This window comes from Neopelma chrysocephalum, unplaced genomic scaffold (genome assembly GCF_003984885.1).
Source record: "Neopelma chrysocephalum unplaced genomic scaffold, ASM398488v2 Primary Assembly neopelma1_65, whole genome shotgun sequence".
Classification (NCBI taxonomy): domain Eukaryota; kingdom Metazoa; phylum Chordata; class Aves; order Passeriformes; family Pipridae; genus Neopelma; species Neopelma chrysocephalum.
This window is the reverse complement of record NW_020897722.1, coordinates 6,178,750-6,198,046: the sequence shown is the minus strand read 5'-3', so window position 1 is coordinate 6,198,046 and position 19,297 is coordinate 6,178,750. Positions and strand designations below refer to the sequence as shown.

Sequence of the window (19,297 nt, the reverse complement as noted above, 5' to 3'; positions counted from 1 at the left end):
AGGGCTTTGCCTATGATGCTGGGAAAAAGGAGCAGCACTGGTGTTTGGGAAGGAAAGAGCCTGTTTTTCCCCAGGTCTCTCTACTGGCCATACAACAGGCTCAGCAGCAGTCCTGAGGGTTTCAACTCTGGCACCTGAAAAACAACAGGAAGGTCCAAGAGACATCTCGAACCCCTCTTTCTTTATGTAGACATATATGGTTACATTTAAACAGAAGAAATTTTTTTCTTCATGCTAATCCTCTACAAACCAGTTTGGTTTCCATTACTATATATAGCACTGGGAATCTTGGTCTATTTTTTGTCCCTTTGCATCTGATTACTTTCAGTAGAGTTCAAACTTTTGATGATATGCAGATTTTAACTAGAACATATCTACTCACACAGACTTCCATTAGTAATAAACCCACAATGGCTACATATACCGTAGAAGAATTTTATTCATACTGCAATCCTGTCCCATCATCCACTGCAAATATTACAATTATCTTTAAAACATCACTGAACATCATTTTGTTCCACTTAAAGCACAGGAATCCTGGTGTTAAATGGTTACACTTCTCTTGAGATTGCTTATAACAGAGCCATTATTCAAACTTATTTTCCATGAGCTGTGAAGGTTTAAAGCAAAGAATCTGCAGTGTGTCTGTGTGCTCGAGTAACTTCTAAACAGTGAGGCTAATACTTGGTGTTTGACAAGACACGTGTCTTGCATATTATGTGAAACACTCACAATTTTTTTACCAACACAACAGAAATGCAATAGGTGAAAGAACATACTTGAGTGGCTGGTAACCTTTAAAAAATATTTCTTTTAAAAATTGCACAAGAGAATACAAAAACAGTGCAGCAAATAACCAAGTGCGTATACATTGATCTATCTATATAGGATGGGGGTCTGCCCATGTAAATGTATGTAATAAAAACTGCAAGGCTGGAAACTGTGAATGGTCATATTTAATAACACGTGCAAGAAGCATAACATAATCATAATAAATAGCAGCAACGGATATACACTAAAGGGACTGCTGAAATTATGCTGAAATAAATTAAGCACCTTTAAGTGATGAGAGGAGCATGAAGCTGAGAAGCTTTTAGCTCTGTGAGAACCACTGCAGGCAGCTACTGGAATATTGGGCCCTTGGTGGGAGTCAACAGGAAAGTGCCAAGTTAGTATTTGTTAATTCCAAAGAAGAAAGCACATTGTGTGCCAGAAAGAGTAATTTTAGACATTTAGGCAAGTTCACCTACACCTCTAGTTTCAAAAGGGAGATTGCTGCTGTATTTCACTGCATAACCTTTGGCATATCAAAGGTACAGAAAGTTTGTATTTACTCAGAAGAATGTTATTGTAAAGAAGAAATGGAGTTTTGCCCCAGCTGAAGAGCAGGCAGTGCTGTTTAGGGTGGCCGAGATGCAGAGCTTTGCTGCTACTGGCAACAAGTTTACCTGCAAAGGAAAAGCTTCGCAAAGCATAATCCTGATGATCCCATCCTTGAGGGCTGGGTGGATTCCCACCCTCGAGGGATCTGCAAAAAACTCTGTTCAGGAGGAGCCCCATGTCTAGGCAGGGCAGCAACGACTGCCAGTGAGGCTGTGGGACCCTGGAGGGACCTGGGTTTGAGGATCCTGGTGCTCTTTGTTTCACAATGCCTGTCTTTTGGAAGAGAGGCAGCATTTTGAAGCACTTATTTGGCTTTCAGAAAATCTTAAAAAATTCTAAAATTTAGTCATATACTACAAGAAAGGCATTTGAATTTAATTAAGTGAATCTTATTAAAAAGAGGCTGCTGTACTTGTCCCTGATGTTCAGAGAAGTGGCTGAGGACACTCTGCTGAGTTTCGAAGCCCACTTAATTCAGCAGAGAAGTTCTCATTGAACTTGTAAGGGCTCTAATGCAAACCCTCATTTAAAAATAGCTGAGGACAAATAACAGGTCCTAAAGGCTCCATTTGAATTCTTAGAAAACATTGTCCCTTGACCTCTTCACCCAGAAGACTGGAGCAGGCTGTTTGCCTTAGCATATCCTACAAAGCAGACCCAAAAGAGTTTGTGACACAGAGGAATATGGCCCCTATATCTTAGACACAAACAAAATCACTCAGAAGCTTTACTTTTCCCTGGCTTGCTGGAATGATCAAAACCTTACTCCAACCTTCCCCTTAAATTGCACAACTGCCAGTTACCCCATGGGATTTCAGAACCCTCCAGTCCATAACCAGTGAAAGTCTTTTTGAAGTGACAGAAAGATATCACAGAATCACAGACTGGTTTGGGTTGGAAGGGACTTGAAACACCAGCTAGTTCCAACCCCCTGCCATGGGCAGGGACACCTTTCACATCACTTGATCAAAGAAGCTTGACAAAAGGTGGATAAGACCAACTTTAAAGATAATAAGGAAAACAGAAATTCATATGTGTTTTAAATGGTTAAAACCACGGTTTTGAGCTATATGATCCAAAACCAGGTAAAAATCTTGTCTGCAAGCCAAGAGCCCAAAAGAGCCCCAATCTTCCCCAAAGCTAGTCTTGTCCAAACAGTTATCTTCCCACTTCCATGATACATGAGATTTGAACTGACATCCAATACGTGACACAAACAGAAAAAATACACATAAAATGCACACTTCTTTTTTTTTTTTTTCTTCATAAAGCTATGGAGCTGCACAGAGCAAATTTAAGTGCACAAGGTCACACAAAGGCAGCTTTCCAGAGGAATCATTTAGACAGTGAGCGAAATGAAACTGTTGTATCTCTGAATGTTTCTCTTGAGGATTTCGGAGCAAGGGCCGAGCACTCGTTCGAAGCGGGGCCGGTCCAGCTTCACACACTTCAGAGGTCCACGTGCCACCACTGTGGCAGCCCGGGGCCGGTTCAGCAGCAGTGCTATCTCACCTGGAAACAGGGACAAACATGCTGTCACACGCCCTGGGCCTCTTTTTTCGGAGGGTGCATATTCCAGCCACCATCCGGTTGCTTCGCTTGTAGAACATCTCCCTTTATATATCTCTTGATAGACACTTTACATAATTCTGTTGACAGTACAAATGCATTACACATGCATAATGCATGCGTGTAAAATGCCTTTGAAAACAAATGCTTTCAGACTGTTTTGCTGATTCTGGATCTGTCTCCTGCCAACCTCACTGGTGTAAACCAAGGAATGGATTCAGCTTCCCTGAAATCTCTCGCTACCGCTGAAAGCAGCAGCTGACCTGCACATAACCCTTTGCATGTGAGAGTAGAACACTAATTAAGACAATAACGACTTGATCCAGACATGCCTGTCTTTCTGAACCATGCTTAGCTGAGTTTTCTTACCGAAATAATCTGATGGACCAAGTCTTCCAACTTCCACATACTCCTCGTTGTCAGACCTGCGCTGCAGGACGGAAGCTGTGCCCTGGGAAGAGAAGTGCAGAGGGTCAGCTGGCTTTGCTCAAACCTGTTCTGCTTTGAAAAGCATCCACTCCTGGGTATTTCCTTTTGCATGTCACGCTCCTTTAGTTCTGCTACGGGAGAGATGACAATTTCAGTCAATTCCTGATATAAGAATGAAAGGAATTAAAGAATTTAAAAAAATCCATCAGTAGAGCAAACGATTTCTCTGTTATGAATTGTTTGGATCCAGACATATTCAGCTAATAGAGAGAAGAGGAACAGGACAGAACCCAGGAATTCCTATTTAACTAAAGCACATCATGCTGTGCAAATGTATACTTTGAGATAATTTAAAAACACATTCTGGGTGTATGCAGAACCTTGCAAGAGAGAAGATTTACATCAAAAGGAATGAAAAGGCAATTTTCCCAGTCACAATTCTGGGACATGATTTTGTAAGACAGCAACTAGAGTTTATTCCTCACCTGGTCTATTGCTGAAATGAATGGTAAAAGGAGTTTTTAATGTTTGTTGCAACAAAGGGTGATTTTAAATTTTTTTTTTTAGTGGCTTTGCCCGCTTGTGGCCTGTAGTGATCTGGACACCTGTGAGTCAGTCACTGGAGAGATGGAATGTGTCTTGTCTCCACTACCCTTAATAACTGCTGTACCTGACACGTGCTAATACATGTCAAAACTCAGTTACAGTCTATTTAAACCTTCAAAGAGGTTTTACATGCAGAAATATTCTGACCTGGAGGAAATCTTAAATTATTGTGGCATAAAGCTTTTGTAGAGGAGCAGAGAAGGTATCTGCTTTTCTGGAAAAAAAATTACAGTAACATATGAGTCTTTTGAGTCTTCTGAGTCCAAACCAAAAGCATAGGGAAAGGCAAAATGTTAACATATTTTGATTGTAACTGAAAAATATAAGCCTCCTCCAGTGCAGAGTATTCAGTGCACATTCACTGGCTGCAAATATTCTGCAGCCTCCTTCCACCAAAAGACACTTGTGCACCTCCAGGTGTGGTGGCAGATTGAGAGACATCCCAAATCACCTTGACTTCAATGCAGCTAAAGGTGCTCAGCACCCTGCAGAACCAGCCCTTCACTTTTGCACTGTGTTTAAATACAACCTATAGTAATCCCACACATTGTCAGGGCTACTTCAGGTCTGCCTTTTGCTTTTCTAGGACCTGGGGGCCCAGGAATAACCCAAAGCTGTAGAATATCCACTATTATGTAGCAAATGTTCGTTAACTTGCTTCCTTCAGAACAAGCACAACTAAGTTGCTCTCACACTCCTGTATTGCATCATGTCCTATTTCATAACAGGGTTATTTTTGAGCCCACAGACTTTACAAATTGCTGGGCCACTCTAGGTTAACTCATGTGCTATACGAATGAAGAGGTAAATCTTGTTTCTTCTGTCAAGTTTTCAGCAAAAATTCCTTGTCCTTGCTATAACTAAACTGTTCCACCAAAGCTGCTGTTTCCCAAGATCTTCCAGTAAATCTGTGAGGGCATGAAAATGCAAAGACGTGTGATGAGCGCTGTTACTCACACTCACTGCAGCTTTCAGAATAGACACACATTCACAAGCAGCATTCTCAGCAATACCCCACACAGGGAATAATGTGTGTATCAACCTCTCTCTTGCCAAACTTCAGATCAGGTGCAGCTCACTAAACTGATGCTGTTCTCATTGCCTGTGCAGTGTAGATGGATTCAGCTTTGGAATCGCTTCCAGTCCTTGTTGTCCTCTCCATCCCCATCTGGAGCCTGGCAAAAACCTAACCCCTTGACCCAAATAGCTGTCTGCAATCCTTGTCTCCAGTCTCTTTCCCAAAACTGGTGGGTTTTTTTAAATCTTTTATTACAGATGTTTTATTACATAAACCAAGAAAAAGTCTCTGAAGCAATCACACTGACCACACAGGTCAAACGAAGAAAGGACTCAGTTCCCCACTGCTCACCTTGAGCATGTTGCCATAAAGGTAATCACAATATCAAGCAATATTGCTTTCATCTCCCCGAGTGTCAGCTTTTATTGTGGCTAATATTTTTCTGACAAGGTCCATATGATATAAGACTCCAGTAAGTCAGTCTTCTGAAGCAATTTCTTCCACTGTTCCACTACAGTCGGCCTTTTTAATCCAAGAAACACCATGATATCTGTTGGAGAAGGACAGATGTGTCTGGCCTCCACAATAAACACTTGGCTTGGCAGGATAAAGCAATGCATATTCCAGATACATATTTTTCCACTCTTGTTTTAACAGTCACATAGGCTTTTCCCGTTGCCCAGTGAGAACAGGTCTATCATGGAGCAAAACAAGTTTCCTGAAACCCTGACAGCGAGCACCCAGATGTCAGCTCTGATTACACTGCTTGGCCTCTCGTTGCACCAGTCACCAGCTCCACAAGTACATCCTGGAGCATTGTCAGAGTGACCTTCACGGGAAGACTGTCCACCCCATGAAACAAAGAAGATGTATTTATAATTGTCTGTCTGTATCACCTTCACTGTGTGTGTCTTATCTCTGGAATCAACGCTACTCTGACTGTGTTAGAGGAAGAGTCCCATTGTAGACAAAGAGTGCAACTGGGGCAAAAACAGTACAGGGATGAAATAATGTGGAATAAAATAAAATAATACAGAATAAAATGCTATGGGAACAATCCTTTATTCCCATATGAATTCAGTATTGACCCCTACCCTTGCCCTCATCACAGATTTCATGGCTGTATTTCATTTTACTTTACTTGTCAAATCTTTCTGGTGAAGTTTTTGAGCTTTCTATCCTTCTTATGCTTTAGCAAACCCCACCTCCTAGAAATTATAGGACTGAGTAAATCCTCTGAGCTCTGTCCTGGGAGGCATGGGCATTATCTAGCAAGGATTCAGGGGCTTATCACTCTCCCTCCCAAACGCATTTGGTCTCAGTGGGAAAGATTTCTTCTTAAACGACATACAAAACTTGGCAAGATCAATCCCTGAAACAAACTGCACAATCTTAGATTTGCAGGATCAGGCTGTTTAGTGCTGCCCAATTTAAAAAACTGCCTTGTACACTCATAGCCACTTCAGCCTCCTACATCACCAAGCAAACCCTACAGAGCACGGGCTCAAAGACTGTCGAGAAGTTTGACACCATGTAATAAATCAGGCCTTTGTGACAATATTAAACTGAAGGCAGACAGGCATGTCTTTCTGCTAGCAGACACTTGGGAGTGAAATTATGAGCTTTGGGGGATTCAGGAATATTCCCTTTCAGTCACTGGGGAGTGCCTGCATTCCCAGGAACCAATATCATTAACCTCCTCTCCTCTCCCCCAAGTAAATACGGGCATCTTATTGCAAAAACAACAAGAGTAGGAGTTCCCAAAGCAATGTGCCATCACCACCTCTCTGCCACCCTCACCCCACACACCTGCCTGCTCCCTCTGTCACTGTCCTGGGGCAGTGCTGGGAGTGTTTATTCGACTCCTTCAAATGCATCAGCAGTTTGGTTTGTAAAAATTTATGGCTCAGATATGGCACCATAATTTAAGATATAAAAAATAAATTAAGGTTTATAATCCATGAGCTCCCATCCTCTCCAAAGTAATGAGATTTTGATAGATGTTTCACTTTTAAACTCTTGGACCCCGCAAACGAGTGAGACATCCTACAATACAAAGACAGCAGCCCATCTGGATCAACACTGAGATTCCCAGGCCTTATCCTGCAGGTACTTACAAGCACTAATTGCTTCAGAAGCCTTGTTTTTATATTTAAGTATGAATCCTATAGCCAGCAGTTGGCCGGAGCAGCCTGGCTACAAAAGGCAAGTATGATTCATGATGCTAAAAACTGAAATACTGTATTTTTTTCCTCTATTCCAGATCAGTGGATCAGATGGGATCACTCCCAGGCAGCACAAGGCAAAATGTGGTAGCTTGTGTTACCCCTGAGTGGGAGAGGTTGTGCAGGATGGGCTTCACCAGGGTCAGGGGGTAGGATGGGAAACCCAGTGCTGTTTTAGAAACTTTTTGGTTTAAAAGTCAGTCATGTTGAACTTTTGGTTTTGCTTGTCTAACCACCCATTTTAGAGACATAGCAATCAGTAAAAAATCTAGTGAGGCTCCATCTGTGATAAAGGATAATTATTTAAAAGGAATAATTATTAAAATTATAAGAAAATAATTTCAATTTTCATAAGCAGGAAGTTACCTCTTCTATTTCTGCTTTTATTTCATACTTTTTTTTTTTACTTTAAAAAAAGCACAGAAGACAGTTTTTCCCCCATGGCCTCAAAATGTTACATTTTTATCCTAGTTTTGAGCTTAGAAAGTTTTTCTAGCCCATTTTATTTTTCTCTTCACCACCCACTACAAAGAGCAGTGCAGTCTATGGAATTAGAGATGGAAAGGTCAGGCTGATCCATCTGCGTTTGCCATTAACTCCATCAATTGCAGCTACGAACATACCTTTGCTCTTTCTCACTTTGTTAATCTGCACACTCCATAATTCTCACATTCAAAAGATAAGTTTCCCCTCACTCCACAGTCACATAAACCCTCATTATATGTCACTATTAAATCTCTGCAAAGTTACTACAAAAGGCGAAGGAAGGGGCTGTGCAGTGGAACAAAACGCCGCTGCTCGCACGGTGAAGCAGAGGGACTGGATGGGAGCTGCAGCTCTGAAATGAATTAAAAGATCTGTCACACAGTATGAATCTGGCAGTATTTTATTAAATTGCGGGCAAGACAAGGTTTGTGGAAGTAATATATTTTATTAGACCAACAAGCAGGGCTAGAAAACGGAGAAGAGCTTTTGGGCATATATGCCTTTCTTCAGGTTACCTGTTTCTCCAGGTACAGCTAAAAAAATCCACCATTCCCCTACCTACAAACACTGTCTGGGTCATGTTTTTACACTATCATAGCTACAACCATAGTAAGTTGCACTTTATTTAAACATATCTGCCTGCTTACAGATTAATGCATGTGATAAATCATTCATAGAGCATCTCCAAATCATTATCTTAAATTAAGGAGAGTCAAAAGCTACAGCTCCCAATGACATAAAATTCCTAGAAATTCCTGGGGGTTGGAACTAGATGGCCTTTAAGGCCCCTTTCAACCAAACCATTCTATGATTCTATGAAGTAGTGATTGCCTGGTGAATCTGGGAGACCTGTTTCACCCACCATTTAAAAAATATTAATTTAAATCAGTTCTGTTGTCTGACGTGAAATCTCAAACAACTTTGGTCCAGTTGGGCAAACTTTCCTCTCATGACTACAGTTCGGGATGAGCCTGTTGTGATGGCTGGGTACAGGCTGGTTTGCACTGAATGAAAAAGTGGTGGCTGTTTGCTTTGCTTATCTCCAGCAAGTGGGTTCTTTCCTGCATCCATTAGGGATCACTACAATTACAGTGCAAGGCAGTGGCCAAGCTAATGAGCTACTGAGAGCTTTTGAGAAAAAACATGTGACATTTTACACATTCAGCTTTTTAAATGTGGTTGTGACTCAGTGAATTTAGAGTTGCACTGATTTCAGGGGATTTTCAGAGAGCCAGCACCTTGGGAATATGGTTAGGATTAATAATGCAAGGTCAGACAAGCTCTAAAAGCACCCTGAGACCCACCCAATCTCCTTTAGAGAGCAGTGCTGCCAAAAGCATCTTCACACTGCAAGAAACACAGCATCAATGTCTATGATGATCATTATATTGTCAATATTAACTAATGCATCATAATCTTATTGGCCCTAATTCTCAACAACAATAAAGCACAGCAAAATCTGGCAGAGATGGGAAGCACCTGTCACTGCCCAGCTGGCAGGGGTCCCACACATCAGAGTGATGGCACAGTTTGCTGTGTGTACCAGCTATATCACACCTGCAGCAGGCTGCCCTATGTGTGCCTAAGCTTCCAGCCCTTTGCTATTTAGACACATTTATATTAGTTTAGGAATAACACCCAGGCCCGAGAGAGAGGAACAAAGCTGTCTAGAGCAGTCACCAAAATAGCCACAAACATTAAGGTACTTTTAAAAAAGACAATCAATCATAAGCCTAGTGTAGCTTAAAACAGCAGCCGCAGGGCATTTCCTAGGGATATATGGGAGGCCAGGGTTAAGGCCCAGACATGACTACACCCAGCCCATCATTAATCACCAGGAAATGCCTTTGTCTTGATGGTTCCGTATTTAAAATCATAGATGTCTGACATGGGAAGACCTTTTCAATCGTTTTGTTCGTCCTCCCATTGCAGTACTTCAGACAATCTTCCCCTTCAGTGTTTATTTGATACAATCTGCATTAAACCTGTGCTGTACCTATGCATTCCCCTTGTTATTATTAGATGGAAGAAGTCAAGATTCAGGCAGGGAGACACCAGTAAACATAGTGAAAAACCTAAAAAAGCAGAATACACTGCACCAATTGCAATTTGCTTCATGCATAGAGACCCCTGCAACACTTGGGTGAAATAAAGTGGATTTTGCACAAAAATTGGCATTTTTTTTGCTAAGCCTTTTCTGTTGAAAGGCTTTTCAGAAGGGAAACTTTAAGTTTTATAGTATTTTGACTTTAAAATGTTGCCCTTGAGCCACAGCAGCAGAGTTAAAATCAGGCAAGATCACACTGGTGTCCAATAGAGGCATATCTATGTGTTGGGGGACTTATGACTTCACCATCATCATCATCATGCCCCATCATAAGATAGAGGGACACCACAGCCTCTGTGCCCTGGTAGTCCCATGCTTCTTCATACTACCAGCTGCCAGCTGGGACTGGGAAGCCTGGGAGCAAGGGGATGGTGACAGAGGGATAAGGATACCAGCTCTGAGCCATGGGAGGAACCCCTTGCCTGGGGTGTGATCCTCCTTGGCTAGTTGTCCTGGCTTCATGCCCAGAAAGCTGGGAAGCAGTTGCACCACAGCCTTTGGGGTTCCTTGGCATTTTTATCTTTACTCCATTCTGGGATTTTAGTGGCCACTTTAATTGCAAATTCAGTCACCTGTTTCAGGGGTGACAAGAAGCAGATCTACTCAGTAAAGGTGGGCTCAGATGTTGGTTTTAATGAATCATCTCAGTGATACTTGGCCTTGACTAATCAGTAGCTTCTGTGGGAAAACAACTGAATTAATATTCATCCTGGTGCCAGATTTTAGAGACTGTCTGTGCCAAGCATTATTGGCAACAAGGCCCTGTTTTCCTCCCTCAGACATGTCAGCGTACAAAGCAATAAAAGTCACAAAGGAAAAAAAATGTTGCATTTTAGAGATTCTTTCTTTCTACAAAGCTAGCCATTATCTTGACTCTCTCTGAAGCCAGGAAACGTCCACCGAGTCAACATAAAAGTGACTCTATAATGGGTTATTCATCAACTGTTCATATTTGTGACTGACCTGACAGGGCTCATCCCCTGGAAGCAGAAGCATGGAGCGCTACCACCTACAGCCAGGGCAGGGGTGAATGTATGGGAGAGAAAACATGAAAACAGTGCTGAACCTCCCTCACCCTGCCCACAAAATCCTTTCTGGTGAAAATCGTTTTTAGCTGTTAATGTTGTTTTACGGCCCAATTACTCCTACCACCATCTGCTTCTTTGTGAAAACATTCTGTAGATGCTGAAGTAACCAGACCAAGCAAAAGGCTGAGACAGACATTGTCATTAAAGTCTCATAACTAATGCTGTGACCAGGGCTGGGAGAGCAGCTGTGGCCAGCGAGGGCAGCAGCTTTTGAGCAAGAAATAAAACTTGGAGCAAACTGGGGGAAGGAGAGAAGAGAGTTTATCACAGAGATCAGTAAAATCCCCCATGGAAAGCTCTCTTTAAGTCCTTTAGGTTGGTGAATCTTGTGTTTTCAAAGGACCAAATTCTGAAGTCCAGAAGAAAAAAACTCACAAACTCAAAGTTGCCTCATCCTGAAGCACGCTGGGAAGGGTCTTACATGCTCCAGAAAATCCACACTGCACAGCTAATGAAGGAATCCTAAGGGATATATTCTTGCAGCAAATCTGCAGCCATCTCAATGGTATCTTGGCAGAGGAGGGATAAAAGCCATTCCACTAAGGGACAGCTTTAACATGATCCAGAGAAAGCGATGAACTTCAGCAGGGATTAGGAAATTCTCCATTTCTCTTGCACCAGGTTGGGCACTACTATATTTCAGGTCTTGTTTATATTGCAGTGGTTTTCCTTGAAGACAGAGAAGCTCTCCTCAGGACAGAGTTCCCAGCTCCTGACACAGTACGTGCCTTTAATTTCAGTTCAGATTTAATGTGCCTTGGGCCATAAAGTTCTTGCTCACATTGACTAAATGCCTTGAATCAGGGCTTGTGAGCTCAGTCTTCAATGCCAAAGGAGCTTACAGGGATATTGAGAACCTTTTGAAAACCTTGAAGGGTAAACAGCCTGTGCTGCTCTCCTTGCTCCCATGGAGAGCTGTTTCATTACCTGGGGACCTCTGATGCTTTTGTAGACTTCCCTGGTAGGAAGACATTACTGGACAGGACTAAAGAGCACCAACCACTCCCCAAAACAGCTCAGTAAGAAATTCCAGGCTGTTTTGAACACAGAGAAAATCTTGCACACTGATTTCTATACACATTCAAATGGAGCATGCATATATTAAGAATGAAACTGCCAATTACTAATTTTGAGTTTTACTTCTCCACACTCCAAACCATCTCCCAGATTTCCACATATCCTATAGTGGTGGGATAAGAGGCCAGGGCGTGTCTCTCATTCCAGCATAAACTTCAATTTTATGGGTTTACAAATCAGATGTTTTAAATTACAGCTGAATGAGACTGAAGACTCCTACACAAGTTGTCATGTCAAAAGTGAACTGGTGGAAACATTCATACACTTTTCTTGTTGTGCTGGGTATAGCGTGTGCAAAAGAGAGGTTGGGAAAACTGCTTCTAAGCCTTTGGGAATATTATGGCTACACTGTATCCTCCCTGGGGTTTTGCCTCAAGACCTAAGTTTACCAATCTCCCAAAGACCCAGAGTATCACAGCAAGTCCTGTGTGTACCTCATGATGCTGACATTAGCAATGTCCTCATTCCCAGCATCCTGGAAGACCACCAGCACATCACTCCTCAGCTGCCCTTTTAGCCTCCAGGGACTGCTGATAGCATCATTCCTGGGACAGCTTTTATGTTAGAGCTAAGGATCAGCAGTTCTAGGGCTACTTTCCAAAAGAAGACAAACCCTTTGAACTATGTAGCCAAAGACACTGAAAATATTCCTTTAGCCAGTAAATAATCTTGGATTTTTATTGTTTGCCAACCTTTGATTTATGAAAGACTTTTCTACAAAAACAAGCAGAGAAATCAACAAATTTCTGTCAGCAATACAAAATGCAAGTGACTTCCACATAACCTGCAGTAGAAAATAACACCCATTGTTCTTGGGTGGCAAAATTTAACCTAAAGGAAGAAGGTTGGTCTGTTAGTGATGGGGTGCTGGCCATAGGTCTAACACTACTTCTCTGCCTGAGACCTTCCATGAGCAAAATCATGGAGGTCCAGACCTTCAAGGTGTCTAACTCTCATGGATTGTCTTCAGCAGGAAGGAAGAACTATCTTAATTCTTGTGTCTGTGCTTCATATCATAGTATGTACCACAGAGGTTGCTTCATGCACGTCATCACACGGGTGTGGTGAAGACAAACCCCAGGAAGGTCATGAGATGCTCACGTAGGTAAGATGGAATAAGCTGGTTAAAAGGTTACATATATATCACAGTTAATACAACTCTTGAAATTATTTAATTATAAAATTATTTATCTCATACTACATGGACGGGCCAATTCAGGTGAAAATTCTTTTCCATCACAAACTACTGGCTGTGCACATTGCTTTTACACTTTTTTGCTTCCCATCAGACCTCTTTTTCAAAATACTTTATTTTCCTAGCATAAAAGCTCTCTGATCTTAATGGTCTTGGAGAAGGATGAAGCAAGAGGACTTAATTCTGGTTGTGGACTCAAGATTGAGTCATGACTGGGTTTGACGGTATTTTTTTAACCGTACATTTTTAAACTATTATATATTATTCTCCACTCTCTGGGTTCATAGCAACTCTCAGAATTTACATACAGTTGTCCTGGTTTCTGCCACAAACGAGGAACAAAATCTGCAAAGTTCTAAAATAGACTAGAAATACTGGCTAATCTGAAGTTTCACAAAATCGTGAAGGAAATGCTCCATCGTCCATCACTTCTGAGGTTTCAGATTTTTCAGAGTTCACCACAGGCAACTGCACTGCAGTGGTTATTAGTGAGTCTGGAGAAAGGGTTGGAAGGAAAGGCCAAAAGCTGCAGTCACTGACGGGTCTTCCATGGCTGGTGGGAAGAACGGGAGCAGACGGTTGATTCCTATGAAACACCACTGTCTCATGATCCACTGCCCATGGAAGTCAAAATTAAACTGAGTTGAACAAGAGCTGGACTAAGCCAACATTTTTGTCCCTCTGACTCAGCAAAATACTTCACCTCTATCTCTAGCGAGGATGGGACCCAATCACACACCTAACTTTCCGTCTTTGACATCAGCTGGCCACTAAAAAATGGATCCTGAACACAGAGGAACTTTGTAGCAGGGCCAATGGAAGTGCTGTTGCTCCAGCACAACTGTGTGATATCAAGAAAATGGAACGTCCCTTTCCTGTGAGAGCTCTGTGGGAAACAATGTCTGCAGTTAAAAATAAGCAGAGTACAGAGCCCTGGTGCCTGCTGGCTCTGTTTATTCGGTATATTTTGTTTATTGGGTACATTAGGAGTCGCTGCAGACTGCCTTTGACAAACATTTTCGGTATCAACAAAATCCTAGTAACACTAAGCAGTTCAAATTGTAGCCTTTGAAACTCCTTTTCTAGACAACATTCATCTTCCTAATTAATAATTAATCGCACTGTGTTTTAAAGAGATTATCAGGTGTGATAGCAGAGTGTGCCTAAGGCAGTGACTTCATTATCCGCACGGAAGAAGTTTACTTTGTAGTTCTCCTGCCTGTCGCAGGGGTAGGTGCCAAAGGGGTCTCTCTTAGGTTAGAATGTCAAAGAGCAACAATTTAGGGCAGGAAACAATTGGGCTATTATTTTTCTTTTTTTTTTTCTTTTCCCTCTTGAGGAGCTTTTAAAATCATAAATCTTCAGATGCTTGTTGCGCAATTTAAGGCTCAAGTTGATTTTCCTACAGAAGGGCCCAATTCCTTGCAGGACGGGATGCCCTTCCGAGGCCAACCACGGCCCTTCCGCTCCTGGTGCACGTTTCCATGGTAGGAAGAGTTTACAAACACTGTTCCACCTAACAAGGCTTTGAACTGCATCTGTGCAGAGACGCCCCGCAGCGTGCCAAGAGTGTCAGCGGGGCTGGAAACACTGATTTCACCTAAGGACAGTATCTCAAGTACACTCAGGGCAAGAACTCGCAGCAGATCCTGCCCAGACCGAAGCCAGTTTGTGGCCCTGACTTGAAATGTCAACAGCAACATGAAAGGAACACCCCCCCAAGGATTACTGGGCAGTTTCCAATGTGATCAGCCAAGGATACTGCTGGACAAATAATCATTATCAATTAATTTGATTTATTTCTGTCAGTGAGGCAGCTCTATGCATTAATTCTGAAAGGACTTCTGCACTATCAATGATTTTTTTTTTTCAATTATTTGCCAGTTTTTCTATTCCCATTGCCTGGTTTCACCAGTGAGATATATTTATGCCTTTTCACATTAAGTTTTTGCCCACTTTTATGAAGTGTCATTAGTATTACTACCATTACAACTGATGAGGAAACAGGGAAGGTAATGTTCTGCCCACAAACTGGACAGGTGAGACTTAAAATCAGATGCCCCGACCCTGCCTCCTCTCTAACCAGCAGAATAATAATCAAAACCACAAATTCCCAGCTTTTTTGAAATGCTTTTGACAAAGGAATTACAGAGGAGGGTGCAACAACCCCCTGTAACTTACCACTAATCTGCAATTAAATATGCTAGTTTTTAAAGTTAAAACAAAAAATCTAATGCCAAACTACTTGATACCATGGGTCCATTTCTCCTTGAATTGTCTCCTGTGAATTATCTTCTATTTTTAGGCCTTTTATTTTTAGGCTGCTGCATGCTATTGCTGGGCAGCTCGACCGGCTATTAATTGGGAATGTTTTACTTCTCATGCAGTTTTATTTCTATGCTTTCTGCACCACTTAAACCAACCTGTCCTCGGAGGAGATGACAGGCTGCAGAGAGCACATTTAAAGGGCAGTTACAAGCTGTGCTCTTCGGGAGCAGTGTGGCCCTCCTAGAAACCTTTTGCTGTTCTCTCCTCCTACACCTGCACACGTTTGTGTCTGTGCACACATTTTTCTTAAACCATGTCAAACTTTATGAGCATTAGGGCCATATGGCAGCAGTTCAGCAAGCTCTCAGTGTGCAGCTGAGATTCAAAGGCTCCCTGAGCGCAGCCGGTGGAGTCCCGTGACAGTGCCCGTGTGCCGTGTGCGGTGCTCGGTCATGACAAGTGATCCGAGTGATCTGACACGGGGAGGGCTGGGAGCTGGAAAACCCAGCAGGGCACTTCACGGCTGCAGGTCCCTGCATTTTTGGCAGCTGTGCTCCAGACTTCGAGGTACTGTGCCACCCAGCCAAGTTGGAAGCTGAACTTGAGAGAGTGGTACACGATCATAACCGCTATTTTTAATACTATTGTCACTACCTTCCTCAGTAACCTAGACAACAGCAAAAACCTCTCTTCTTCCCAGTTTCAGAGCACTACTACACTAGTTTGAACTACTGTTCGAGCTGGAGTCAGTGGCAAAGCTCAAGTCGGGAATAAAATCAGCTCCCATTCAACTGGCATTTCATTTACTGGGACTTTTAACTCCACAAAGCTCACATGCCTTTGCATCTACCACTTTAAAATGCTGGCTAAAAATATTTGCGTTATCTGAAGTCAGATGAATAAATCCTCCCCGCTGCTGGGTACACAGTGTGGCAGTGCACGACACAACTGCAAATTTATTTGTTAGAAACCGTACATCTGTTATGATTTACTCTTGCCAAAATATAATTCTTTATGGCAACAATTGTTTCACGGTGCTTAAAGTTTTTCACCTCTGTGCCAGGAATCTCATATGGGATAATTCCATGACCTTGGAATCCAGCAGATACATTCCACATCTGTCTGGTCTGGGAAAGCCCAAGTTTGTTGTGTGAAAACTATAGTGGGAAAGTAAGACCTGGAAATATCTGAATATACAGAAACTGCAGGGCTGCTTATTTTTTTCTTTTTTTAATTACCAGTGTCAAGTAAATCAATCTCACAGAAGTCATTGCTTTGCCTTTGTAAGCAGACATTCACTTCTGATTCTATCTTCAAATTAAGGAATATGGTATAAACATTACAATAATTCTATCTCTGGAAAAAATCACAGCCTTTAAATATTAAAACAAAATCTTGTTGAAGGCTTCTTGAGATAGATTTAAATGGAAAAGCGCCCAACCTACTGCAAGCAAACATTTTACTGGTGCCTGTGAAGATTTAGGATGTCAGAAGAACCATGGCTGTCCTGGAATCTCAGGGTAATTCTTCTTTCATTAGACTTTAAAAAAAAATGAATCGTAAACAGCTTTGTGAGCAGTGAACTTGAAAATATCTGGTTTCCTGTGATTCTTCCCTGTGCACATTTTCTGTTATTCTAATAATTTGGCTCAGCTCCTGCTGCAGCCTTGCTGTCCAAGAGGCACTGTAGCATTCCCATGCATACAGCCTGCACCCCAAATAACCTGCACCCCAAATAACCCGTGCAGCACTGGGGATAAGAAGGTGGACAGAAAGCCATGCAAAAAAAAAAAAGAAGAAAGAAGAAGAGGAAGAAATACAGAGAAAAGGTGAATGTGTTTGCTTGACAGAAGGGTGAGACTAAATATTCTTGTCCAAACTAACCAGGATGATATTCCTGGTTTAAAGCAGGAATTGCTGTTCCGGTCATCACTGGGGCTGTAAGTCTTCCTTTCAAAAGGATTTAATGGTTTCTTTTCAGTCTGCAAATCCTGAAGGTGCCAATTCACTCATAGGCTGTGTCCTTTGGCAGGACCAAGGTACTTACAGGATGGTTCCCAAAGGGATGTCACAGAGGAAGGTGGCATGGCAGGTTAACCAGAGATGAATGACTAATTTATGAAGTTCATACAAAACTGTACTAACAATTTTAAATCCATGTGTGAGTCTTGGGTGTCTTAGAGAAGTTTTTATGATAGGAGGCACAAGATTCCACTTGGAGCCAGTATCTAGGATGCTGGTGCACCAAAGATTTATAAATTGATAACTGATTTTCCAAGGCATGCCATGAATGATCGTGGTTTATAATAAATCATAAAATGATAGCATGGTTTGGGTTGGAAGTGACCTTAAAGATCATTTAGTTCCAACCCCCCTGCCACGGGCAGGGACACCTTCCACTAGACCAGGTTGCTCAGAGCCCCATCCAACCTGACATTCAACACTTCCAGGGATGGGGCAGCCACAGCTTCTCTGGGCAACTTGTTCTAGGGGCTCCCAACCCTCACAGGGAAGAACTTCTTCCTAAACTCTAATCTAAACCTACTCTATTTCAGTGTGAAGCCATTTCCCCTTGTGTTGTCACTCCAGGCCCTTGTAAATAGTCCCTCTCCATCTTTCTTGTAGGCCCCTTCTGGTACTGGAAGGCTGCAATTTGGCCATCCCAAAGCTTCTCTGCTCCAGGCTAAACAATTCCAATTCTCTCTGCCTTTCCTCATGGGAGAGGTTCTCCATCCCTCTAATCATCCTCTGAGGAGCAAAGGGACAGAATCTCCCCCCCTTGACTCGCTGGCCACGCTGTTTTTGATGCAGCCCAGGATACAATTGGCTTTCTGGGCAGCATCAAAATGTAAAATGAATAAATAGAAAGGCAAATGAGTACCTTGCCCAAAAATTGTGAGGCAAAGCTAGCTTTGTGCTACTGGACACGCTGTGCTCCAAAGGAGGCTGAATTCTAGTGATATATGAAATGGATTCTGCACAAACAAATTGGCTGCATTTCTACTGTTTTGGATCACAAGGCCACAAACATCAAAAAGTATGTGAAAGAAGCTAATGGTTTTTCAACATATTGTGACAACAAATCAGCCAAAACTACTTTCAACCAGGTTGTAGGATAATGTGTTCCTGGCGACTTGCAGCAATTTTCCTGCAGAAAAGTTTAGCATCAAAGATGTGAACTCCTGTAAAATCAGGTTTAGAATACAAAGCTTAAACTATACGTGAGCAGGCAGAAATACTACTGCAGCACAAGAAATAGTTGATACTCCATGTTCATTCCTTAAAGTAGAAAAATATAGGCAATTTCCAAAGGGAGAAACTGTGTCAGATTTACAGTGGAAGGGTGAGGTGAGCAGATACTTTATATAGTATGCAGTGTTAATGCTTTTCTACCCATTCAAGTCTTAACAGCTGTTTCAGTAAGAGGGGGGAAATAAAGGCCCTTGGTAACTCTTAAGCAAGCTGCCAATTTTCCACATGGGATTCGATGGCTAAGAAAATTAGGTTTTCCCAGTCTCATACTGCTGCAAAGAATAACAGCACACTTAGTAATGCTGGGAGAGATTCAAATTCTCTATTTATGAAAAAACTTATATTTCCTAAGTTTTTCTTACATACTAACCATCTTCTTAACAAAAAAGATTGCTTAATATCTAGTCTCTTTTATTCTGACACTATTGTTTTGAAGGGATAGTGCTTGTCACATATTTAATGTTCCTGAAGTGTCTCACTGTGTGATAGACGGGTGCAGTTACTGGCACTGACAATTTTGTGAGCATCAAAGAGAAACTATGTTCATAAATCAAATACGTATTTTCAACACTCAAGAGAAAACAAGGTTGGAAT

General features: G+C 42.0%; 1 protein-coding gene across 2 annotated transcripts in view; it reads right to left on the bottom strand.

Moving 5' to 3' along the window:
- Positions 1–424: 424 nt before the first annotated feature.
- Positions 425–19,297, bottom strand: part of PRKAR1B (protein kinase cAMP-dependent type I regulatory subunit beta) — a 92,971-nt gene continuing 74,098 nt past the window's right edge. For both annotated transcript variants that reach the window (XM_027683634.1, XM_027683635.1), the window contains exons 10-11: positions 3,322–3,403; positions 425–2,895 (exon numbers count right to left, since the gene is read on the bottom strand). In XM_027683634.1, the coding sequence (XP_027539435.1) occupies positions 2,723–2,895; positions 3,322–3,403 (255 nt within the window). In that variant the 3' untranslated portion in view covers positions 425–2,722. The remainder of the gene's footprint in view (positions 2,896–3,321; positions 3,404–19,297) is intronic.